Source organism: Catharus ustulatus, chromosome 3, assembly GCF_009819885.2.
Source record: "Catharus ustulatus isolate bCatUst1 chromosome 3, bCatUst1.pri.v2, whole genome shotgun sequence".
Taxonomy (NCBI): domain Eukaryota; kingdom Metazoa; phylum Chordata; class Aves; order Passeriformes; family Turdidae; genus Catharus; species Catharus ustulatus.
The window spans coordinates 72,940,449-72,968,023 of record NC_046223.1 but is presented as its reverse complement, the minus strand read 5'-3'; the positions used below and the strand labels follow the sequence as shown (position 1 = coordinate 72,968,023).

Genomic DNA, 27,575 nt, shown 5'->3' with positions numbered 1-27,575 from the left:
GGAGCCCCCTGCCTCCCTCCCCAGCTGCGGGGCTGGCAGCATGGAGCCCCTGCCTCCCCCGGGCTGCGGGAGAGGAGGGAAGGAGGGAGCTTCCCTGCCTCCCTCCTGCCACTGCGTTGCCAGCAGGGATCCCGGCTCCACCCGCTGCGCAACAGACTAACCAATTTGTAACAATCGCGTACACCCGGGTTTTACTGGCCGGTGCTCAGCTCAGCACCTCAGTTTGCACTTTTGGGGTTGGAAATGTCAGAAAATTATTCACATATTAGCCGCCTCTGAGTGTAAGCCGCATTTCCGGTGTGGGAGCAAAATTTTAGTCAAAATGGTGTGGTTTGCAATCGTGCAATTACTGTAATTGAGTGGTGAATGAAGAAGCAGAACTGCTGGCTCTTGAGAGCCCTTTCCCATAGTATGCATCTCACGCAGAATAAAGCATCACATACCCAAAAGTTTTCATCGCTTCAATTTCTCAGAATAAATTTTGTTTTCTTTTGAATTTCTATTTGCTACATATTCTGGCATTAATCTTGGATACACATTTTTGCTAACCATCAGAGAAATACTAACTCCAGATATTTTTAAATGTTTGTCTTAAATCTTTCAAAGGTAATTTCTCTGAAAAGTGAAGGGGTTTGATTTTAAAAAAAAGAAAAACCTTTCTTCCAAAATTTGGCTTTAACATTCGATTAAATTTTTATATATACATACACACATATATACATACACCTATGTAATATGCACATATATCTCAAAGCCTGTAAATATTTTTGACTCTTGAAGTATTTGTGTTCACCACTAGACAATTGCCAATTCAGTGCTGTACATTAAGGGAGTAAACTTAAGAGGAACAGACCCCAACTACCCAGAACTCATTTGCTAGGTATAGTGATTGTCTTAAGATGACCTTTGACTTTCATCAGATTCAGCATTTCTTCAGTTTCTTTAGTTTTTATCTTCTTCTTCATTGATGTTCAGTCATCTCTGAAAAGCCTTCTCTTTTCACACAGATGGCATATCAGTATTTTCCAGATCACTCTGTTAATTATGAGGCAAACAGCAGTTCTATAAGAAAAAGAATTACTAAAGCAGGTGTTTGAAGCAGCTGTGCAGTTTACCTCTGAGGAAGACAATATTTACCTGGAATAATGGCAGGTATTTGGTTCATGAACTCAAGCAGTAAACATTGACTTCGGTCTGCTGGGCAGACCAGAGAAGCAGAAAGACATGACTGATTGCTACTATGGGGAAGGTGAATTCAGATGTAAGTTAAGGAAGTTGTTAGTGAGATGATTCAGAGGCAAGAATATTGCATGGACTTCGTGCAAATTGGTGTAAAGATCTTTGTTAGGTCACTGAAAAATCACCAGAACTGAATGGAAAATTTCCTGAGACTGTTGCTTGGTCAACTTGACATTGAGGCAGCATCTTAAAAAGTCACAACTCTGTCTCAACAGCACCATGCCTCAATGCTTTAAAAATATTCTTGCAGTATATTTTTGGGAAAGGCTATAATCTAGACTTGATGATACAACCATGCCTATGATGACATATTCTATCAGTCTCAGTTCCAGTCTTTCCATGTTCTGCAGCAATCATTCTGCTACAAGGCACTGTTTGTAAGCCACAGACATCCATAAGGGAAGTGGCAGAAATCAGTCTTTCTTTTTAGAAGGATTTTTTCATGCAGAAGTGGGAGGACAGAAAACAGATTGAAATCTAAACATAAAATTTTCCAGTAGTGCCATGGCCAAGAATCACAGAAAAATACACTCTTTCAATATACTAACCCCCGTGGAGTCTAACTTTGGGAAAGCTTAACATAAGCATTAGCTTTAAAAACCAGTACAGGTGCAAAAGGCCACTAAGGTAAAGGATAAACCTATTTGAGGAATGCACTGATTAGGAATGAAGGCAAAGTTAAGCAGTTTTAATCTCAAAACTGACATTCATTGCAATGCAACAGGACTCTTACTCATCTAAAATGAAACTGTTTCTAACATTATCACAATTACCAGTTAAGTCTAATTTTTAGAATTTTAATTGAATTAATAAGTTAATTGGCTGTATCACCTAATCCTCTAATTTAACTTCTATAAAAGATTACTTTTCAAACATATAACCACAGTCATTAAGGTAATGACATTTTACAAATATTCAATTATATTACTGGTTATACATACCAAAAATTAAACAGAAAAAATCCTGAGAAATATTCAGAAAACAGAATGCTTAATTTGCTCAAGTGTTATTTCAGGGGCTACTTCTTGAGAACAATGGCAAAAGATGCACTTGCTAAGAAACTGTTCCACAGACACAAGCATCAAAAGAGACAATAGGAAGAGTACAATGCAGTAATCATTTAGCATCATTCTACAGTTTCACAGTCATCATCAATATCATAAAAGTTCTTGTGTCTAATGACAGCAGAAATGCTAGACAAAAGTTTTACAGTAGTAGTGTGGGAAAAATTTGATTACTAGGTTCTGATTCCAATGGATTTTAACCTTTTACCTCTAACAGATAAGATTTTCCCCCCCCAATGCTTCAATACTTTTACCTTACTTTTTTTTAACTTACTTTTAACTATCACAAAAATTGCCTTTTTCCTACCAAAGGAATTTCACACGATTGTCACTAAAACTTCAATAAATAAATCATATTAAAAATCCAGTGTTTGAGAACATTTGAAAGAAAAAGCAATACACGTCCATTAAATGAACATAAAGTTTGTTTCAATTACCATCTCTTAGCTTTTACTTTACAGTAAATGAAATCTAATTTTACATCTCAAAGGCTAATGTAAATTAGTACATTTTGGTGCCATCTAAATATAATTATAATTATTTATTATAATTATAACATTTTTCTTCATTATGATTCATCATAATTATCAATTATTATGCATTTCTCAGTACCTCAGAGTGTGTTTGCATTCTCCAACAAGAGTTATGCTAAGTTGTATAATAATATTCAGTATGTATCTCAATATTTTAAGATATAGAACTACTTATTTAGGGTTGCCTAAGGAAGAGCTTTGTTATGTAATAATTCAATCATGTTGGCTATGTCGCCCTGTGTCATTTCCCATTAGTTTAAAGGTTCAACAACACTAGACTTCTTTCTTGGTTTTCTTCTCCCCCAGTATCCAGACAAAGCAGTGTTTCTTAAGTGTACTTTTCCATAAATCAAAGCTTTTTAAACTTATCTATATTTTTCTGTAGTGTCTGGTTTTTGAGGCACGCTCCTGTGGCACTCTAAAATACTAAATTAAAACAAAAATACTCAACAATGAGATACTATCCCATGCCCTATCTTGTCCAGTACATCATCATCAAATAGTGCCTCAGGGGAAGGTACACCAAGACAGACATGACAAAGTGCTTCAGAAAAACTCTTTAATCAGCTTCCTACATAAAAATTTGAATGGTTTTTTTACCTTCTTTTTTCCCCCTCAAGAAGACAACATCATTACCAAACTTTCTAAACCATCTCTTAATCTAATTTGATCTAATCTGATCTCTGCTTCTCACCAAATTCCTGTAACCTATCTGCTCTGTAAGCTGATCATTTTAAAGATACTCATCTCCAACAGCAGCTTGTACTAGGAAAGAAAAAGAAAGTCAATAAGTGAGCAAAGACAGAGAGTTAAAAACAATTACAAATACATAAAAGATTCAAAATTTGTTTTATTGCCAGCTTCAGTTTTCTATACGAGCACACATTACTTCTGGTTCTCAGTGTTTCTCCATGACATTTTCATCCTGCCTTCTTCGATCAATAAAGCTACTGAATCCCAACAGGAAAATTCAGATTATAAAGGTCTCTGTTTACTTTACGTAAAATATAATATAAATATATGCTCACTGTTTATTTTATGTAAAATATAATAAAAATGTATGTTGCAAATATACTTAGCAGATATTTACGGTTCATATCTTCCACCAGAGATAACAAAGAAGAACCTCTTTCAAAATAACTTTCATTGCTCTGAAAATAACTCATCTCAACTACATTTATGAAGGAGGACCTTCGACTTACCTCTAACAAAATGAGGCACTGTTCTGAGGGATGGTAATTTGAATCTATTATAAGTCAGTAGCTGCTAATGGTTGCCTTTACAGTGGCAACTATTAACATTTAGTTTCCATTAAAAAAGGGTATTTCTTGGCAGATTTGTGATGGATCTTTATTACAACTTTATGCTTCTCTCTTGAAATCATTCAGGGAAAGAAAAAGTCCAATACAAGTAACACCTTTGTTACATGACATAAAAATTAAACTTGTAGATTCTACCTGGCTTGTTTGGCAATGCTCAAAAAATGTCAATTTACACCAAAAAAGCAACTGGTGTCATTTCAGAAAGAGGATATTCTCAGGATATTCTCTGTATCCTTCACTGGACACCAAGGAACCAAGTCGCTTAAGTTCCAAACTGAGTCTTCCCCGCAGGACCACAATTGATGCTACAGAAGGAGAAACCATAGTTCATGACAAACAGTTCTTAGTTAAAGTGCAGGGCACCTTAGGTGGTTGCAACAGGAAGACATAGGAGGACTTAAATGGGTAACTTACTGCTGTTTATGTAAACACAAGGCTTATTTATAAACAACACACTTATGCCTTTAGAAATACATAAACTAAACATAAGGAAATGGATCCACTATGTAAGTACTACATCTGGGCTACTGTTTATTTATGAAAAAATAATGCTTAATAAAACAATGGTCTACAACGTGGTCTTCTGGCAGAGCTCTGCATTGACAGACAAGATTCTTAAACTCAATTCCAAGCTTTCAGCCTGTAGATTTTGAAGCATTTCTGTGAAGAGTTTAATAATTTCAAGAAGAATTTACTGAATTACAGTGGGAAAAATTGAGTCAATTCTTCAGATTTCAGTAAGAACTACAGAGAATACTACTCTAACACGTATTTCAGGTTTTTGGGATAGGCTTTTTCTTCTTTTGGGGAGGTTTATTTTTTGTTTTTTATATGTTGGGTTTTGGTGGTTTTGTTTTGGTTGTTTGGCTGGTTTGTGGGTTTTCTTTCTTTAAATACAAAGGAATCCCTTCTTATCAGTTGACAAAGTTGTAAGAAATGCATTTGCAGATTATTTTATAATTTTCTAAGCATTGCACTAAAACGCATAATTTCAGTCTTCTGAAGTTCTATGCATCACTCTTTTTAGAATGTAAAAGCATCAAAACTGGGTTTAATCACAGTAATTTCACGAATACAAGCCGCACCGTTTTGACCAAAATTTTGCTCCCACACTGGAAATGCGGCTTATACTCAGGAGCGGCTAATATGTGAATAATTTTCTGACATTTTCAACCCCGGGAGTGCAAACCGAGTCAGTGCAAACTGCAAAGTCAAGTACCTGCCAGTAAAACCCTGCATTTACGCGGTTGTTACAAATTGATACTCTGTTGTGCGGTGGGTGGAGCTGCTCTGTGCAGGCAGCACAGGGGGTGGGGAAGGCAGGGCAGCTCCCTCCTGCTGGCCCCGCGGCTCGGGGGAAGCAGAGGTAGCTCCCTCCTGCTGGCCCCGCGGCTCGGGGGGAGGCAGGGGCTCTCTCCTGCTGGCCCTGTGGCTCGGGAGGAGGTAGGGGCTCTGTGCTGCTGGCCCCGCAGCTCGGGGGGCTCCCATTCCCGCATGCCACCGCCGCAGGAGCGGGGCGGCTCCATCCCCACCTCCCACTGCTGCCACGGGCGCTGGCGGGCTCTGTGCCCCTCCTGCCACCGCGGGGCAGCGCCGGGTCGGGGTGAGTGAGCCCAGAGGCAGCGGCGGCCGGCCCCGAGCAGCCCCACGAGCGGCAGCGCCGAGCTGGGCCACCCAGCCCTGTCGGCAGCCCGGAGCCTGCACAGCCCGAGCCGAGACAGTAAACCCCACCCTGCCGCGATTCTGTTACTATTTGGCAACTTTGTTGCACGCGGGTCCTCGCTGCGAACGACAGAGCGGCTTATACTCAGGTGCGGCTTATGTATGGACAAAGAACAAAATGTTTGCCAACACCCGGTGATGCGGCTTATAGTCAGTGCGGCTTGTATTCGTGAAATTACTGTATGTTTTTTAAGCACCTCCTCTATAGTTTTGTAAGACAACTGATGATTTAGATGCTCAAGAAAGCACCAGTTTTAATGCTGTGACAGACTTCTTCCAAATTCTCTGCTGTAAACACTGAAAAAGCACATTATTTAAAAATATCATGGTCATATCCACACATCATTTGTGGTAAAATGTCCATACCCCACAACTAAGTGACAGGTGACAAAAACGCCAATTACTTTTGTTACTTTTGCTATGTTTGCATCTGAATGCCAGCCTAAAAACATTATAGGAAGGGCAGGTTACTTAAGCAGAAATCAAAGACAAAACTAACACTTTTTGCTACTAAAGTCAAAGAATTACTTTCATTCAAAAGATTTGCTTTTAGCAGTTTCATCCCCATATCCCTGGCTAGGCAAAGCAAGATAACAAATGCTAAAGACATACTGTCTTCAGACGGCAACAAAGAAACACCTGTTAAACAGATCATTTTACACTTCTTAATAATTTATAAGCACATTTATTTAAAACTGCTTATGGTCACATATCCCACAGGATAGTTAGGAGGTACCCTATTTTGTTAGGCAAACATAATTTACTTTTCCATCACTCCCATACCTACATGTTTACAATGACATATATATTGCATATCTCTTATTGTGATCCTAGTATCAGAGCACTGCAGCCTCAAAATGAGAAAACCTATCAAAATAACCCTGTCATGTCATATAAACACACCCCCAATCCAATAAGTCAGCACATTACCACATATTACTGCATTGTTAGTTAAGTAGCAAAACACAAACATGCCCTTCCTTGCCAAAGGTTCACCATTCACTGCTAATATAACAACTACTAAAAGATCCCAACCCAATTCATCTTTAGGATAGATTCTGTTCTAAAATCCATGAATTAACAATAAACAATCTGCTACAGGATGCAGTTCTGAAGTAAGGTTTTATCCATATAATTTTCTATCAACAACATAATTTATCACTGCAATCAGCAGGCCAAGAAGAGCCACCATCCAAAAGGTCAGTTTATATAACGTGATCCAAAAGTTAACATGAATGTACAAAAGAATTGTTAACACATATGATCTCATCAATCTATTGCTTTGTACTGTAAAGGCTTTGGAAGAAATTAGTGTTCATTTTCAACAGTTTTTATTAACTTGAAAGATGTAGAACTTTGCCATGATTACAAAATTGTAGTACATACACACATCTGCCCTTCAATATTTTAAGCTTCAGTTGATACCAACTTTGTATTCATAATTAATGTATCATGATTTCACAAAGCAGAAAATGAAAATGCTTTCTTCTGAATTGTTATGTGTTCAAAAAACAAAATCTGCAATGATTTTGTAATAGCACAACAGAAGAGTTTTCCTTACAGGAGGTTTTCTGACTGATATTTCAAGACATCTAGAGTCCTTGTACTTCAGAGATCAAAAACTGTAAAACCCAAATCACCACTCCAAAACCTTATTTGGCACAACTTAAGCAAACTTACAAGAGGTATGAGCACTAGTTTAAAAGAAAACCCCAAAACCACAAACCCTGAGCCTTGATTCTTGTTTACATCATTATAGTTATATTCTGTAACAGTAGCAAGAAGAGGAAAATTACTACAAATTAACAACAACAATTCCTATATTTAATGTTATTTAAAAATCAAAGTGTTACCTAAGGCAATTACCTTGCAGCCTTTTAATATCTACAGGGAAAAGCCTAAGGGAAAATAATTGACTTTGCTAATTTTACCCTTGGCAATTATAAAATAGCTCTGCATTTCATTACGACTACAGAATTTCACATCTAATTGTCAGCCCCGAGAGAAGCAGAGAGATAAATGCATCATACACAAACTCAGACAAGAATTTAACAGCACAATAAAATCCTGGTAGCAGTGAGTTCAGTTATGTTAAAACCCCCTTTAATTTAAATTCTTGTCTATACAATAGCTATGCATATCTATGGAGGTTACAGCTACCATGGTCAGTACCATGCATGATAAAATGCTGCTCATTTCATTAGCCAATTTGCTAAATGCCAGCAAAAAAAGCAGTACTGCGATTTTTTTACTTTTTACATCAAAGAACACAAAACATTATGAAGGAAAAAAGTCACAGTTATTTCACACTGCTAAAAAACAGATGCCAGATTTGAAAATTCATCATTTACAAAAGAATAAATACAGTATGTTTAAATCATTGCACCTGTCAAGAGATTTCTATAGCTTGTACTTCAATTTTTCTAACTTTGCTAGAAGGGTTAGACGTATGAAAAAGAATAATTTACTAAGTCAATCAGTTTCCATAATGGCATCCCACTTATCGTATGTAGAAGCTATGAAAGTATTTAGATGTCAGAAAAATGAAAAAAAGTGCTAAAATGTTTTGGCAGAATTTTCCAACATGCAGTATAATGACTGCTTTAAAAAAAAAAAGTATTTCTTTGCACTTGTGCTTCATTTCACTGTAGGCTTGTTTCCTGGCAAGTCTTTGGGGATTATACATTCCTGCTGCAATACTTAATGATGTACTAAATGCAAAGTAATAGTTGCTACATTTTATAAAAGTTTCCTCTTATGTTGAAACAGAAAATTGATGTAGGGTTAAATCCTTTGGTATGTCTCGAGAAGCTTACAGGGTACTAAAAAAAATGGACTGATACAAATGAATAATAATTACTAAAATCAATTACTCCCCACTCTGGTTATGGTATGCACTATTTAATTTTTTTTTCAATACTTACTACACGTTAGCACCATAATGGCTTAACCCACTATTTCAGTAGACTGACATCTAATTTTCTGTCTCTTCTCTTGAATCACAGCTCTGTGTTAGAAAATGACACCACTTCTGAGAGAAACTGTCATACTCATGATCAAAGTAATACAGAAATACTCAACTACCACAAGGAGATTTAGCATGAGAATCTAAAAAAAAAATAGACTACTTAGGCTCACAATTACAACTATACTGGTTACTGACAATTGCACAAGACAAACATTTATTTTACATTACAACATGGCAGTAACCTTCAAATGTATGAAAAGCACCTCTGCAAAATGTAGTTTCCTGTTTCCATTGGAATGGCACACTTAGCTCTTCAGCCACACACGCAGTTAGGTGTTACACCAGGCTGGCACAGAGATCCCCGGAATCTCTCTCCACCACGGGAGGTTTTAAAAACCAGCTAGATAAATGTGGATCAAGAATGATTTTTTGCAGCTGATCCTATTTGGCAAAAAGAAGGACCACCAACTAGAGAGAAGATCTCTTAATGTCTCCATCAGCCTCATTTTCTAAGATAATACTCAACTTGTTTCTCATTAAAAACATTTCCTTGTTTGGCTAAGCAGTTGGATTACAGCTGTCCTTTAGAAGTCAGTACATCCACAGTAGCAGGGAAACCCAATATTCAGGCACATCCAAATCCCTAACAATATTAAGAACAAAAAGTCACCTGAGACAGAGCAGTAAAACCTTTTGCTCCCCAAATTATCTAAGACAGAAAACCTTTCACAAAGCACAAAGTAAAAGAAAATGACAGACCAAACATGTCTTCAGCTGGCAGTTTACCAGAGGTGTTGTAGCCAGACGTGTCATGAAGATGCCACTGCATATGCCTTAAATTACCCATCCATTACTACAGTGCTCCAGAATGTATACTAAAGAACTCATTACAGTAATTCCACAGGAGAGTGGTAAACATGTTCACAGCAGCAGCAGCCTGTCAAATTTACAGCTATAACATGGCAAGCATGCTGACTTTTAAATGATGCTCCATATATACATATATAACTGCTGATTCTTTTAGGGGGCCTCTCTTTCAAAATACTTGCTAATATTTACTCGCTTTGGCAGTAGAGGAATTTTTTTCTTTTTACCTTGGTATTCTGCAACTGTGCAAGGCTTGTGCAAGCATTTGCTAGAAGAAAATCTCCACTCAAAACAGCCATTTTATTCCCAAACTGCATATCCTTCAGTGGGCCATCACAGGACTTGAGCTCACCAATGTTTACTATGCCACGATGCACCAGAAAGGCAGTATGGATCAGCTCCGTAATCTCAGCCAGACTTCTTTGACTGAAAGAAAGAAAAAGCACAATTATGTTTGATGCTATGAATAGAGCACAGATTCTTAGTGACAATAAGCAAACAACCACATGCACTAAACAAGTATTTTATTAATTATCATGTAGTTCTTCTGTGTGCTTCTAAAAGCCACAACCAGGAGGTGTTAAACACAGAAAACTGCTGCTAAGGATTTCCAGGCAAACCATAGGTGACACAGGTTCCACTTGGGAGAATGCCGCCCTTTGTTTGAATTCTATCACAAAATAAAGCAAACTAATCAATATAGTCTTCATGGTGCTTTCTTTTTCTCTTTTGTCTACCAGAGGCTTGAGGGACAGTGACATGAAGAAAATGCCAAGCAGAAAGTAATGATGGAAACAAAGGACATATCAGTAGGGGAGTCCTCAGCAAGCCAATCCAAACAACGTAAGAATGCTGCAGTAAATGACTACAGTAATTTCACAATTATAAGCCGCATCGATTATAAGCCGCATGTTACAATACAGAGCGTGATAAAAGGTATCTATTCTATCACCATCTGTTGAGGGTGGGGGCAGGGATCCTTATCTCAATGGCAGATATTCTGCTAATGGGCCATCCATTGAAACCAGTAGGGCATTGTTCTTTATCTTTTCACAACCCATCCTTCCTCCAGCGAGTCATTTTCTGCTAATGGCCCATTGAGTCCCCCTGTGGGACTGATAAAATTACTTTATCCCTTTGGAAGTTGCTCCAGCCAGGGGAAAGAGCCCAACACTTCTTACCAAGATAAAAACAGAGGTTTTGGGACACTAAGGGAGCCCCTTTCTCCACTGGACTCCAGAGGAAAACCAGATTTCTCCACATCACCACTGGACCTCCAGAGGGAAACTGCACCTTCTACAGGAACACTGCTCCAACTGAATCACATCTGTCACTGCAGCAGGATGCAGCCACCATTTAATGGGACTGCTACCAACACCCTGCCTGACAGGGTGTCAGGTTGTACTCTGACTTCGTCAGGGTTTGGAGTTTGTTTCTTTGTAGTACTGTATTTCTATTTTAATTTCCCTAGAAAAGAACTGTTATTCCTAATTCCCATATCTTTGCCTGAAAGCCCCTTGATTTCAAAATTATAATAATTTGGAGGGAGGGAGTTTACATTCTCCATTTCAAAGAGAGGCTCCTGCCTTTCTCAGCAGACACCTGTCTTCCAAACTAAAACAGCAACTTTTCATTCTTTATCCATCTATAAGCCGCACCTGATTATAAGCCGCACTTTGGGTTCAGACCCAAATTTTAGTCAAAATGGTGCGGCTTATAATCGTGAAATTACTGTACTCAAATTTGAGTTAAATTAACAACAGAATACCTTGCAGTTCAATGATATCAAAGGGGAAGGGTTCAGGCAGGAGAGGAAAAACAATTGAACATTTTAGAACTGTGTACTAATGGTATTTCACTGGTGGTTTTAGTCAGAAGCACAAAGGTGACTGTCTAGCAAAGGGGCCAATTTTATTGGACAGGTTTACAAATCACTTCTTACTCCAACACATAGTGTGATAAATTCTGGGTTTAGGGGTTACAAATCCCTTTGAGAGGCTTGCCACAGAGGTTATTCCATAGAGGCTTGCACTCTATTTTAATTTTTTGGAAAAGCAAGAAAAGAGTCATTAGTACAGCCCTCTCCTCCCCGCCTCCTCCCACAATTCAACCCTGTAGCCCTCAACAGTGACTGTCACTCCAAGGAGCACAGAGATGTCACCATAGCTCAGAATGACAACTGGGGTGTTCAACAGACATAATAACTGAGCAGGGGCAAAGAGAAGGGAAAACAGAGCACTGCACTGGAGCATCCAATGCTAGATATGCACAGGACTCATTCTTACAAAATCTTCAGCACATTCATATCTTTTCTGATTCAAGCAGTTTCCTTTATGCCATGGAGACTTCACATATGAGCAAAAATGCAATCCATGCCCTCAACTAAAGAGATGACTAAAAGCCTTAAAGTTCTAATTAATTACAACATAGTACAAAGGTGTGTTATGTTCTCTGTGCTTATTCAGAAGCGGCCAAGCACTGATTCATTGAGTAACCAAACTGTTCCATACCTTCATGTACAAAGGCACCTGCTTGTACATGCTCAGGTTAGATTCTGCCTCAGTACTAGCACAGTGCTGAGCAAATTAATTCTCTTTCCTTGGACAGCTGACCCAGACCATATTAATCTAAAGTAACCTTTTCCCCTAAATATATGTGACCTGTGAGCAGTTCCAGCAGCAACTGGTTCAGGGCAGCGGTCAGTGCCAATTAACAAGAGAGAAGAGATGGGACAGTCACACAGTTTGGACAGCACACAGAAGGCAGATGAGCTGGAGGGAGAGGATAAATAGAGGTTCTCAATGTATTTTGCCATGCACAAAAAAACCTAAGCTGTTTGAAAAGCTGTCTTTATACAAATTGTTGGCTCCATGCAGACAAAAACAATTCAAAAACCAAAGTCATTCTCCATGTAGACAGTAAATCTGAAGGCTGAGGCTGCTTTTCAAAGATGTGAGGGAGAAACTCGCACAACCCAGTCGCAGTATTGTAATCATGCTTGGTTCGGATCTAACAAAGGGTTAATAAATTTTCAAGCTCGGAGAAAAAGACTAACAAGACATCCCGATGCTCCTGCTGTCATTGTCAGGGCAGCCCTTGGAGGAAATGTCCGTATCAATTCAGTTTATCAGATGGACAGCTGATCAACATTAAACAGACTTGCTCTGGGCAGATTGAGCCGAGCTACCTGTTCTGAATAGCAATGAGAGCCCTCTGCTCCCTGCTGCCGAGCTCTGCCATTTCCGACTGCCGCAGATCCCAGGACATATGGGGATCCCTAGTGACGAGCACGTAAAGCTGCAGCTAACTCAGCGACGGCTCATTTCCCCCCGCTGAAAGCAGGCATTAATATCCTGAGGAGACCAGGCCCGCCTCTGTGACCCCCAACTATTGAAGCAAAACAACGACTGTCCTATTTCTTCATTTAATAAGCTTTTAATGAAGGAAATCAAAATCCCCTCTTTGACTTCAGCATCGCTCTTCATGAAAAGGTTACACAAATACATCAGTGTCATGCTTTCCAAATGCTCAGGATCTGGATGTTTTCATTTCTTTTTCTGTAATCCGTTTGTTCTTCAAATAGTATTCACATTATTTGTGCTAACAAGAACCATATTAGGCAGATAATCTATGTCTAATTCTGATCTTACATACAGCTCTTCCACTCTCTCTCCCTAGCAGACTAAAAATACAAGAATTGATGCTATTGCAGAAATCCCAGGCAATGCATTTTTTAATGCTTTTTGTAATTATCTCTAGAATACTGAGGAACAATAACAAGTCCACAGTGCCGCAGATACAGGCATACCCTTGTCATGACTTCGCAAAGACCAGTATTCAACAAATAAACACTTCTGTTATGAAGTTGCTGCTAAATGGCTGAAAAAATACTATACACAGTTTTCTCCATCTGGAATACAATTCAGTGATTAAATAATTTTGTATTTGAAAGCAGACTACCCCAACATACAAAAAAATAATGTTTTAGCAATACTGGACTTAGAAACAATGCAATGGGATGACAAACTCTGACTGCTTCCATCCTGATTTTGCTCCAGAGCCCACAGTAACAAACAAAAGAAGTGGCTGCTGCAAGTATTACCTGTACTTACCTTGGTACAAGTTAGTACTGAGAAAACAGTCAACATTTCTAAACACACAAAGCTCCTAAATGGAAAGTTTTATTACCAAATGCTAACACACTTCCACACCTTTCATCTCTGAAGCAAGTACTCCCTGCAAACCACCACCAAAGTTCCTAATTTCAAGTCCTACTCTACAAAGAAATAATAGGATTCTGTAAAACATATGATAGAAGAGACAAATAGTATGGTTGTATTGAACCTGAATTAGTTTACCTTTCATTATCAGCTAACCATCAGAACTACACAGGGCTTCTCAAGGGATGACAGGTTATGCAAAGAAATATTTAATAACTTAAAATATTTGTTTTAGGTATGATATTTCACAGAAATGGGTCAAAGACTAAAATTAGCCACTGAAAACCACAATTGAAAATTTTTGAAGCAATTGCAATGAACAAAGATAATGAAACTGATAGATCAAAAATTCTTTACGAACTCTTATCACTGAAGCTGTGAATTAAAGTGACTAATAGTACACACCCAAGATTTGAATATTTTCTTTGTGATTGTCAATTCAATAGTTTCCCTTCAACACAAAAAGCATTAATTTGGATGAAAAGCCTTACATTCAGGATTTAAAAAAAAATAAAATAAAATATCAGCATCCATTCCATTTCAGTGACAACTATAGTAATCTTTATATACACACACCTATGAATTTGAAATAAAAAGAAGTAGTGTCTTTAATGGAAAATTACATATGAAGAAGCATTAACTAAATAATTAAAGCAATTATTTCAGGTACCGGCTATGTATCTGAGCAGCACTTGGTATCTGGTTTTACTTTTTTTGTGAACAGTGAACAGAAAGAAAAGTTCTATGAAGATAGGAAGGTGCTTAAGATACGTTCAAGTTGATCTTGTATGCTCTGGTGCTGGTGCAGATAGTTCACTTAGTCACACAGCAAGAAAGCACAGTGATTTTTACAGTTCTTTTTCCCATTCACCTGTCAAAGTCAATGCCATGGTTAATAAACCATGATTAGAGGAACAATGCATAGTGAGTAACAAATAGCATCACAGTGATGGAAAATCTTATTCCCATCCTCTGTGCATAGTCTCTTCTATAAGAAATTAAATGGCAGGGGGCAGGTGTTTAAGCCAGTCAACATGTATGGAAGATGCTGTGATTTCACTAATAGGAAAATTTTCACAGTAAAACACAGATTTGAGCAAAGCACCAAATATTCACCGCATTACCATTACTTATGTATCTGTTGACCAGCAGAACACATCTACCCACTCCTATCCTTTAACACAGTTAGAGATCAAGACTTCTGTGGTTCCTTCTACCTTGGTCCTAAGATATAGAAGCATCTTCCACCTGAGGGATAAATCAAGTTGAAAGACATCAGATCTATGAAGTTTGTTGAGTATGCTGCTTAATTGCATTCCTAACAAACAGTTTATTTTTAAACTGGCTATATATCCTACCTCTTTCACCTCCTTCCCTTCCTAGGGAAGTTTTTGAAGTAAAATTTCTACCAGTGCTCCTTCACGTATTTTTCTTTATTTATTTTTTAATAGATCTTACATTTTCATTCTCTGTTGTCCCACCACTGACTACTACTTAGGTTCTTTTCTGTAATTTGTTTTAGTAAGCTCTTCCTTCAGCCCCTTATAGGATATGAAAATGTTTTCTGATTTTTAGTGGGCAGACATTCACTTGTACTTGGCAAGCCAGTTTCCCTACACAGTGTAGGTGGCTGGCAGTGGAGAGTGAGAAGCCTGACTTGAAGTCATGGTCCTGTTCCCTTCCTGCAGGAATTTTGAAGAAGAGTTTCCACAGGTCTTGGTTTCATTGTTAGGGCAACCACAGAACAACCAATTCCCATTTTGTACTCTAGACAGCAACACGCAAGTGAACCAACTTGTATCAGTTTCCAAGTAGCACCACTGTTGTGCCAACACGGCCACCACTGTGTCACCACAGCATAGCCAAGAGCCTCCAACCTGGTGGCCTGTACCACACTGCAAGAATACACATTTGCATCATCATCCTCAGCAAAATGAAGCCCTAACTGCTGAACTTGTGTCTGGCTTACTCCTCTAATCAGCACCAGTGAACAGTGATCACAACCTACAGCACATTTTCCTTGGGTTGCAAATCCTCATCACAGCAATTCCCCTTTCAAGTCACACAGCCTAAAAGAAAAGTAGTCTCAACCTGGAAACAAAAGCATCAATTATGGAAAACAAGTGAGAGAATCTAGACAAAGACCACTATGTGAAGCTCAGTTTAAAAGGAAAAAGTGTTAATCTGATAAGCCAGAAGGAAAATACTACCAGAATCACTAAGTCAAATTTATACTTTTCAGTTCCCAGAGGCAGGCACACAGGTTGGGACATATAAAAAATGGAATATCAAGTAATACTTCAGTAAGAAGTACCCAGCTACTGTAAGATCCAGAAACCAGTAACAACACAGCTGTGTGATCAACAAGGAGCACGTGGGTTGGGCTGACATGGTAAGAATCCAGATACATTTGCTGTACAGACAAATCTTGTCATGTTGGGACTTTATTTGCAAGAATACAAAGGACATTCTGCAAGGGACGGGTATTAAAAGAATAGTGATATGTGGTGGTAGGCCTAGTATGTTTTTCAACCCCCACAAACTAGGATATGTGAAACTTAAATAGCTTTGGATCTTTTTTCAGTTATTTCAGATTTCATAAGCACTAGAAACTGTTAAAAAGGGAGATATCAATTACTTTTCCTGTTCTCAGAGATCCTTCCTACACTGCTAGAGAAGAAACAGATTCAAGACATGAGCCAGTACTTATTAAAAAAGTATACTTGTTTAAAAAAAAAAAGCTTTACATCTTAGGATTTATAGTTGTTTTATTTTTTAAAAGAAGGATGGCTAGCTTAACCTAACCGATCAAACCAAAGGAAAAACCATGAGTATTCACCTAAAAATAGAAAGAAAAAATTAGTAAGTTATCTGGAAAAAGACTTCTTGGATTACTTGAACACTAATGCCAAATATCAATAATAAAATTTAGAGCTACTAATTTACAAGCATATTGTCAAATTTATAAAATCACATATCATAATCACATTTAAAAGTCACTGGTTATCCCTACGGGAAGATTCATTACCAAAATGAAGTAAAGCTGTCAAATGGAATATTATGTTTTTATAAGGCAGTTATCAAGATTTAAACTTTTAATAAAAGGCAGGTTGAAATTCCAGTCGGTACCTGTTACAGACTATATGAACAGCTACTTAGACTACATTAAGTACTTCATCAAGTAATAGCACAAGCTAAGATGTTTACTTCTTCAAAGACCTACTTCTCTCATTTTGTAAATATTGATGCAGATATTCAGTGTTCAGTGTGCTCATGCAATAACGTATATTGGTAATATGTAGGTACATTGACAAGGTATTGACACTATGTTGAATTTCTAAAAGGAATTTTGCTAGCTCAATAAATGTTGCATTTAACTTGAATTCTCTATATTAAAGACTCAATTTGCTACAAAGACCTCATATGAGAAAAATTTATGTACAAGTGAACATGAGTTCAACACATTTGTTATATGCAAACAATACAATCCAAAACAGTATACAAACATTCTTTATAAATATGACAGATAACATTAACAAGTATATATTATACATGAACAATATTTCCAATGATAAAACAAGCTGAATCAATTAGAAAAATTAAAACTGTGAATACTTTTTGGAAATTCCTTATGAATATTTCACTGTGTGACCAAAAAGCCACAAATCCCCAATTAAAAAGACTAAGCTGATTAAACAAAAAGAAAAAACCTGTGGTTTAGACAAAGCTGAATCAGCTATAATTCCTTCCCTATCTAATTCAGACAAACTGAAAAACTGATAGGAACAAATACAGACCAGAGAAACTAGGCAAGGAGGAAAATTGATAAAGGACTGGATGAGAAAATGCAGAGATGGACAGAGAGCTGAACAAAAGCAATTTTAAAATGGATATACTGAAAAAGCTCAAGAACAACTTTAAGAATTGCATTGGTCCATTATGTAAGGTTAGGCAGAAATAAAACCACATCAAGGCAAGGCACTGTAGAAAGCTTATTATATTTTAAGCGACATATTTACACAAGCAGATGTTTATATCTCTAGCCCACACGTGGATATTGGTCATGAACAACAGCAGTGGGTAAGATTTTACAGTTAACAGGTCCACAGAACTCACACTGAGGAGAGCAGGCAACAGAAAAGGAATAATAAAGCTTATAAACAGCAAACAGAATGAATCATCCTCTATATGGAGCCAACTGAGCTGGTTCAATACGCTTTTCTCAAATTAAAATATGCAATGCAAAAAAAAAATCAATCAAAAAATCTCAATGCAAACCACATACATAAAAGACTAAAGACTCTTCGAAGAAAAAGCACCCAAAGTTTGGAAAAGGGTGGAGGGAGGGTAAAAGGAACAGCTCATCTGAGATAACCAGCTAAGATACAGAATGCGATCGTGGTCAAATAGATCACTAGGATCCACAGATAATTTAAGGGGAGAACATTAGTAAAAGTAGAATTTATGTTAAACCCAAGTTTCTAACTCCAGTAAAAATTATCACCTGAAAACTTCAGTCAAGAAGAATTTGAGAAAGTATGACTCTTCTCAACATTTTTGTCCTAACAATCAAAGCAAAGAAAAGAGATGAAGTGAGGAACAAAAGCTAATTTATGCATGGAGAAGACTGATATTGAATCAGTAGATTTGGTCACAGATATTTAAAGAAAGTTTAAGCATCTATACTACAGAAAACAAATTCGACAGAACATGCTGATTATCAAGCAAACATAAGATCCAGTAGCCTGAACCTAGGGAAATCCAAAAAGAATAAAGGGAAGGCACTTTCCAAAATCTCTTACAAAGAGCAACAGTGGACTCTCCATCAACAGTGCCATTGAAGGTAACACCGGACAAACACTCATTGCACAAATATTAAAATTTATTAAAGTTGGGGAAATCCTATGTTTTGTAAGGCAGACAAAATGACTACCAGAATGATATCTCTTAGTTATTCATATACCAATGAACAGTAGAGGAAAGGAAAGGAAATTTTTTCAGATAATAAACAGAAGATGACTGGATTTAGCAGCATATGTTGGTCCTTCTATCTAAAAACTTACCATTGCCAGAAGCCCATTTTTCTTTAAGGAGGTGTAAAAACTTTCAGCACTGAGATTTACAAATGCATTGACTTCAGCCACCTTCTTCAGGAGAAACACCAAAACCAGAACCATTCAGCCCATTAGAGTTATCTCCCATTCTCAGTGCAGGAGCACACAAAGCCACCATCAGGCAGGGAACTCGTTCCATTACAGCAGGAATATTAATTCTGTCTTACAGTGCATAGAAAATAAATATTTCAAAATATATTTGAAGCAAGTTCTGCAAGAGGAAACAACCTACATTCAAGATTCATGTCTGTCTTCACGTATTTATTCCCACTAAGAACCAGAGATAAAGAAAACCAGAAACTTTCTACAAACTTTTTTATGGATATAAGAGTGTGTATTTTACATAACTATACATATTTTATTTAATTACGGTTTTCCATATAACCATTAGGAGGTTCTAGCCATGCAAGTCACATTTATTAAAGGCAGCATGTCAAATAAGAGTTGACAATTACAGGCTATATCAATACACATTATGCCAGATGGTAATGAGCCTTACACAGAGGGCCAGCCATCCAAAATAATCACACCATTTTCCACAGAAATGTTGAAGAGGTTATGGTTTATTACACAGTGCTCATTAGATATACAGTGGCAGCATTAGCAATTTTTCCTTCATTTGTGTCTCATTTAAGACTCTGCCCCCACAAGCCCATTCAAATTAGTACACAAGGTTAAAATCATTATGGTCAGTGGGAAAAAAACAATTAAGTTTTATTTTTATTTTACAGTAATGGTAGATCAAAGGTCCCTGGAATCTATTATTCTCTCTACTATTATCTAACACAGGAAACTAATAGGAATAAAATTCACTGTCATTTGCTGTGAAGATAACAGATTTTAAATGGGTAAACTTCGTATTTCTTAATTAATAACTCTAAGTGAAAACAACTGTTAGGTTGTGACACAAAGTGAAAAAAGTCAGAAAACTAAAAGTTGAAACTGACCTTTCAGCCTTGGCTTTGAACTTTCTCATCTGCTTTTCAATCTGCTGTTTTAACGGTACGGAAATATTTAAGTGTCCAAAAGGCAACTAATCCTTCAGAGCAGGTGGAAAAAAACAGTTGTCTCAAATAACCAGAGTGTCATCTCTAAGAAAACACCTATAAGATGATTTAAAGTACAGTAATTTCACGAATACAAGCCGCACCAATTTGACCAAAATTTTGGTGGAAACCCGGAAGTGCGGCTAATATTCCGGGGCGGCTAATCTATTAACAAAATTCTAAAAGCTGCCAACACGGAAGTGAGAGCCCGCGGCAGCCCCAAGCCAAGCTGGAGCCCGGCCGGCCCCGGCAGAGGTGCGAAAGCCTGGCAGAGGCGGGGCCAGCAGTGTCGGGGGCGGGCGGCAGAGCCTGAGCCAGCAGGGCAGGGGAGCCCGGGAGAACTGGGGCTAGCAGTGCAGGGGAGCATGGCAGAAGCAGGAAGGCCGGCGGGTGGGGCTGCCTGGCAGCGGGGGAAGCCCAGCAGAATCGGGGCCAGCAGCGTGGGGGAGCCCGGCGGTGCGGGGGCCTGCAGTGCCGGCCAGGGCGAGGAAACGCGGCGGCGGTGCAGACGGGAGGGGGCGGCCGGTGAGCCTGGTGGCGGCGGCGGCAGCCCTGCCGGCGGGGCGAGCGAAAGCGCCGCCGCTCGCGAAAGCGCCGCCGCGAACCGCGAGCCGCGAAAGCGCCGCCGCGAGCCGCGAGCCGCGAAAGCGCCGCCGCGAGCCGCGAGCCGCGAGCCGCGAAAGCGCCGCCGCGAGCCGCGAGCCGCGAGCCGCGAAAGCGCCGCCGCGAGCCGCGAGCCGCGAGCCGCGAAAGCGCCGCCGCGAGCCGCGAACCGCGAGCCGCGAAAGCGCCGCCGCGAGCCGCGAAAGCGCCGCGGGGCGGGCGCGGCGCGGGGCGGGCGCGGCGCTCGCGAGGCGCGGCGCGGGGCGAGCGAAAGCGGCAGCGGGGCGGACGGCGAGCCCGGGCGGCGGCGGCGGCAGCCCTGCCAGCCGGGCGAGCGAACGCGGCAGCGGGGCGGTGCTGACGGGAGAGGGGGGCCAGCGAGCCCGGCGGCGGCGGCAGCACCACCCGGCCAGCCCCGCCGAGCCGTGGCGCTGAGCTGGGCCACCCGGCCCCGTCGGCAACCATGAGCGGGCCGAGCCTGCCTGGCCCCGCCCCGAGCCAGTAAAGCCCGCTATGCCGCGATCCTCTTACTAATTGGCCAATTTGTGAAAGCTGCGCACGGATTCTCGCGACGAACGAAAGTGCGGCTAATATTCGGGGTGCGGCTTATCTATTGACAAAGACAGCAACATTGTCGAGGCACCGGGGGTGCGGCTTATAATCCGTGCGGCTTGTATTCGTGAAACTACTGTACCTTTCTTGTCAGCTGCATATGTTGACTTCCAGTCAGAAAATTACTGATGGAAACGTTTATTTCCCTGTCTTTTTGTGTTTATAGATGGTATGTGGGTGAAAAGACGTAATGAGGCAAAAGTGAAAATATGTCAGCACAAGTAAGGATATGTTTATGAGGGACATTTATGCCAATGTCCCCTAAACTCCAAGTGACAGCCAGCATTTGGAAGTCAGAACTGTGAAAGAGAGGAAGAACATAAGTGCTGGACATGCCACCTGACAACCTGACTGCAGAGAATTCTCTTTCCAGTCCAATCTCCTCTTTTGAAACATGCCATGCATCACTTGGGAATCTGGATCTCCCATCAGGCAGCCCCCCAGCTCCCAAGGTCAGGGCATCCTCACACCTCCTTCCTTGGCCACTCCTGCTGAGTTACTCTGCCATTATACAAAACCTTGAATTACTCATTCAGCCAGATGGCAAAAGAATGAAAAAAGTCAGTATGCAGGAGATTCAGGGAGAGAAAGGCGGGACACCTGGACTCTAGATTCCGTTCCACTAAGTAAGTTATTGGGAGGGAAACAACATTAAAAACTCAAGCATTCTTGACCTAGATGTCCCACATCCATCCCTATGTTTAGAGAAATTGTCTGAAAATTCAGACAGAGGAGTACTTTTGCATCCTTTCAAATTCTCAGATAGCCAAAACTGGACTTCTTGATTCTCAGTGAATGCTTAGCCAGCGGTGAAAGAACATGTCCAGTCTGACAATCCACTTATAAAATTTCCTAGTTGAAATGACCAACAAATTTTATCTGTGTTTTGAAATTATTTGAAGGGAAAAAAGCAAGTTTTATTTAATAGGGTCTTTTAATAGGGTCTTAGAAAAAATGTTTACAAAATTAAAAAGAATCCCATTAATTCCAGGCAATGCCAGTCTTATGACAACTGAACAGGTACTCTGGTAAAAAAACCTGTTTACTGCATTTAGTTAACAATAATATTTTGCAAAAAGGTCATCCTAATACCTGCCCTTTGTACAACTCATTTTATTACTGATAAAACCACTTACCCTAACAAGGTGGCACTTCTGCAGACAGACACCAGCAAATATGAAGCAAATATGAAACTTGTGCCATGTGAAACAAATGCAAGCCCTGATTCATTATATGATCCAAAGGGCATCAGACAAATTTAAAGGTCTAAACAAAACATTGGAAACACCATACAGAAGTTTTACAGAGTTATTTCCATGCTAAGTTTCCAGACAAGTCAGGGTAAGTTGAAATTCTGCAAAATTAATTCAAAAATGAACACCAGCAGCCAACTCCAAAAAAACTGCTCACAAAAAAGCCCACCTCTGTACAACTGCAACTGGTTTAGAAACAACTAAACAACCACTGTTTCCTTAAAACAAATGTATTATATTTCTTATAGTCAAAGATAAAAATAAGACATTTAAAACTGATGGGGTGAAAGTAGAGCAAGCCAAGAGAAGAGTTTACAATGGAGTTAGCATGAAGGCCTTCGTTTTGGCTTAGTGAAGTGAGCAAGTTTCAGGCATTGCAAACAAGAGTCAAAAAAATGGCAAGACAGGAGTTGATCAAAAGCTTTGGCAACAGTTGCTGTAGCACGGCTTTGGAAAAATGTGATGGTAGAATACACGATGCAAAGATAGACAGACTCAGAACTGAAGAAAGTATATTGACCAAAAACCTCAAAAGATGAGGTATGAGCCAAAGGATTCATCTGTAGACTGGAACCCCTTGCTATCACCACAGCAGAAATCAAAACAAACATGATGACGGAGAAAATCACATATTTTGCTATGGAAATGACCAGCATTTGTTCCCATATGATGGCAGCATGTGTCAACCAGAGTGCTTGTGGGCAACACCCAGCGTGCCCATCCATTCAGGATTATCCATATTTGCTCTACAGCCCCTCAACAACAAGTATCCTCCAATTACATCTCATGCATCTATTCAATGAGAAATTTCACATCATGATTTTAAAATAGTTTTGACTATTCTATGGTTTATTTAGTCAAAATATTTAAATACTTGCACTAAAAACAGCTAAAAAGATATGAAAGGAAATAAAAGGTCTCACAGGTAAATGCAAGTTACAGGCTACTAACAATTAATTTTATGAACATACTTTTTCTTACATTTTATTCGTTTTTTCTCAGCCCTGCAAGACTGAAGCATGGCTATAATTTTATTTGCAATGACTATGGGAGACAATTTGAACCACTGTTAACAGAAATTCCCATTCCTGTGCATTGTCAGCTATTCTGAGACTGCCAGTTTGACTTATTACTCCCAGTTTTTCTCAGAAATCTCTCTGAAGAGTTTGTCTGTAATTGTATTCAATGTAGCTGAAAGATAAGGTGCACTAACCTTGACATTAAATCTCTAGTACTAATGACACCTGAAATACATGGAACCTTTTTATGTGAGAGCAGAAAGAAGGTAACCTTTTTTATGCCACGAAGAATGAACACTTGATAAATGAGTAGTCCTATTAAGAGAATAGATTGTTCATATGTCTAACTGCACAAGAAAAAGGCATTAAAAAATAAAATGTGAATCACCAGAATACAGTGTACGAGGTAGGGTGTACCAGATAGGGCTGGGTTTTTTTTCATAACTATATATATATTTTTATCATGTTTATATAACAATTACTGTGTATTCCAAAATGCCCATAAATATCCAAGATACAGAGGGGATTAAAAAATCCAAACATACTGGTCACACAACCACAGACAGTGGTTACTATGAAGTAAACCTGTCATATTCTGAATAACTGTAACTACATTTCTGTTAGTCAGCAATTAAAAGCATGGTTATCACACGGGTTTTCCTCTCCCCTCCTGAACCTTCAATGCTCTGAATTGGAAAAGGACATTAATACCATACATTAAAATGTTTTTCTACAGGAATACTTTTGCTTTTCACAAAACAGAAGTATACAGCAGATGGGTATTGCCTGCCATGGACAAGGAAAGAGACTAATAGCTAAAGGGAGACAGCAGACTTCTCAGAGACCTTGCCCCATACACCAGGTGTGTTGACAGAATTGCCAGCAGGGAAAGGATAATAAACCTTTTGGAGCAAGGCAACGACTGCTGCTTCTGGGACCATATCAGCATAGTAACAAGCATTTGGTGCTGTTGAGGTCTGCAAAGTTTTGTCATTATTATTCGTATATACTTGATGCAAATGGCATAAGGTATGATATTAGGAAAAATGTGTCCTTTTATTAAAAAAATGACTACTATTATACCATTGACACAATTTCCATCTATTTTTACCTTTTTAAAATATAAGGTATCTGGAAATTTCATGCTTTCATTTTCAGGTTCTTTCATCCCAGAATGATTCAATCCATACACTTTTAAAAAGGATAAAATGACATCAACCAATTCAAGCAACATTAACCACCAAGCAAGTCATGATGGAGAGACAGCTATATGCTAACAAGCCACCTTCAAGAACAAACTTTATTTCTGCAGAATTCCTACCAGAGTCCACAAAATAGGATCTCTTCCTGACTGCAGCTAATACTGGAGCCTTGCTAAAATTTAATTTGTCTACTGGAACAGCTATGAATGTAGCTGAACTTTTTGCACTGTTTTTGTTGCATGGATATCAAAAGCCAGAATGAAATTTCAGCTGTAAAAGACTGAAGCAAGTTCTCCACACAACAGGGTCTAGGTGAAACACAGCAATTACGAGAAAGAAATCAGAAATACATACAATATAAAACAGAACTTGCTTATGTTTCTTCCCTCTTTGGCAATAATAGGTGCATAATTTATTTGGCTGCATCTTCTCTTTCCATAAAAATGTACACAAATTTGGCCAAGTCTTTATAAAAATTAAAAACTACAACTCCAAATACTGAAATAGACTTCAGGAACCAGGCAATAAAGCTCACGAAATCTCATATGTACAAAACATGCTCCATAATCATGCTGGCACTTCTGATCGTAAGTTTTCAATTGCTGCAAATCCTATAAAAAAACCCATCATCTTTCTGATTTTGCTTTTGACTGCATAAGCACCTTCTCAAGTACAACACAGTGAGAATACTATATTGCATTCATATTTTTGAAATCTTTATCCCTGGTTCTCCAACTCCTTCCTCCTCAAATCATCAATCACTCTTATCTATGTACTCATACACCCACCTTTATACAGGAATACATTAAAAATAACCAATTGCTGCCCAGGAACACAGTGTCTGTGTACACCACCAGCATATTATTGCTGCCTTTCTTTCTTATCGTTTGCTCTAGAAGCATCTCAGAGTTGTCAAATTGCATGTGAAAATCTCCTAAAGGTTAAAGGCCAGATACCAATGAAGCCACAAGAAATATTCGTCCATGTAATGTGATTAGGGTCCAGAACATGCCATTATTTCAAGTGGAAGAGAAAGAACACTGCATAATCTTCATACAATCTCATATTTTCATATGCATATACTCATGGAGTTCTCAGCTCCACCCCAGCAGATGAAAAATGTTGCAATATCTTCAGTTACATTCTATCAGGGCACTGACTGAATCTTACTAAGGAAATAAATTAATTGGTGCAGAATGCCCTGTAATACAGTAATTTCACGACCATAAGGCGCACCGGACTATAAGGCGCACCCCCCGGGAGCCGGCACATTTTGCAACTTTGTAGATCAGATAAGGCGCACCGGTCTATAAGGCGCACCGGGGTTTTTTTTTGCAGCGAGGCTCCGCCCCCAGCTCCTCCCACGCGCTTGCTGGCCGAGGCCCCGCCTCAATCCGGCAGCCATTGGCTCCCGGGCCTGCCTGTACCCGGCAGGGCCAGGCTATGCCCACCGCCGCTCCGTGCAGCATCCCCAGGGCCCCGCTGTTCTGGGAGTTCCCTGGTGCTCCGGGTGACCCAATGCCGGCAGGCTTGCCCCGTGCCACCGCTGCCCCGATTCCAGCTGCTTGCCCCCTCCCCGCGCGGCAGCCGCTCCGATTCCGGCGGCTTTCGCCCCCCCCCGCGCGGCGGCCGCGGTGCTTCCGGCGGCTTTCGCCGCCCCCCCCCCCCCGCGGCGGCCGCCGTGATTCCGGGGGCTTTTGCCCCCCCCCCTGCGGCGGCCGCCGTGATTCCGGGGGCTTTCGCCCCCCCCCCGCGCAGCGGCCGCCGTGATTCCGGGGGCTTTCGCCCCCCCCGCGCGGCGGCCGCCGTGCTTCCGGGGGCTTTCGCCCCCCCCCCGCACGGCGGCCGATCCGATTCCTGCGGCTTTCACACCCCCCGCAAGGGAGCCGTCCCAATGTCGGCGGGCCGGCCCCGCGCGAGGGAGGCCCCGATGCCGGCGGGGACGGCCCGCCCCACCCCGCGCGAGGGTGGCCCCGATGCCGGCGGGGGAGGCCCCGATGCCGGCGGGGACGGCTCGCCTCGCCCCGCCCCGCGCGAGGGAGGCCCCGATGCCGGTGGGGACGGCCCGCCCCGCCCCGCCCCGCGTGAGGGAGGCCCCGATGCCAGCGGGGACGGCCCGCCCTGCCCCGCGCGGGGGAGGCCCCGATGCCGGCGGGTCCGCCCCACGCGGGCTTTCACTTCCGGGGTGGCAAATGTCGCAACTTTGTAGATCAGATAAGGCGCACCGGACTATAAGGCGCACTTCCGGTTTTGGGGGGAGATTTTAGTCAAAAGGGTGCGCCTTATAGTCGTGAAATTACTGTACTTAATCTCATATTGCTACAATTTTCCAAGAATTGCAGAAACTTGTATTGAAACTGGATAACCGCATTGCAAAATTTGTCAAGGGAGATGTTAATACGACAGAAAGAGGATAGGTGTTACTTCAGCAGGTAGAAAAGCAAGGGAAATATTTTGAGACAAATAAATTATATAGGTATAGTTATTTAGGAACTTGGAGTAAAGCAATGGGTCACATTGATGTGACAGTTCTGATGGATAAGCAGTCCCCCAAAGCTGTTGTGTGCTTTCATCACAGCACTGGATTGTACTTAGATGATGGTTAGAAGTTTCTCTTCATTAAATACTATTATATTTTTTGTAAAGGAAACGTGAAAAATGGTGAGTAGAAAACTGTTGCAAGGGAAAGGTTTTACAGCAAACACAGTCCTGGTGAAGTGCTCTGGTGTGTGGCCATGCCATGTCCCAGCGAGGCTGTGCCAGGCCTTGTGACCACAGGTCACTTGCCCTT

General features: G+C 40.4%; 1 protein-coding gene across 2 annotated transcripts in view; it reads right to left on the bottom strand.

Annotated features, from left to right (window-relative positions):
* PDSS2 (decaprenyl diphosphate synthase subunit 2) overlaps nt 1-27,575 on the bottom strand; it is a 119,711-nt gene that overhangs the window by 34,948 nt on the left and 57,188 nt on the right. For both annotated transcript variants that reach the window (XM_033055914.1, XM_033055915.1), the window contains exon 3: nt 9,943-10,141. In XM_033055914.1, coding sequence (XP_032911805.1) covers nt 9,943-10,141 — 199 coding nt within the window. The remainder of the gene's footprint in view (nt 1-9,942; nt 10,142-27,575) is intronic.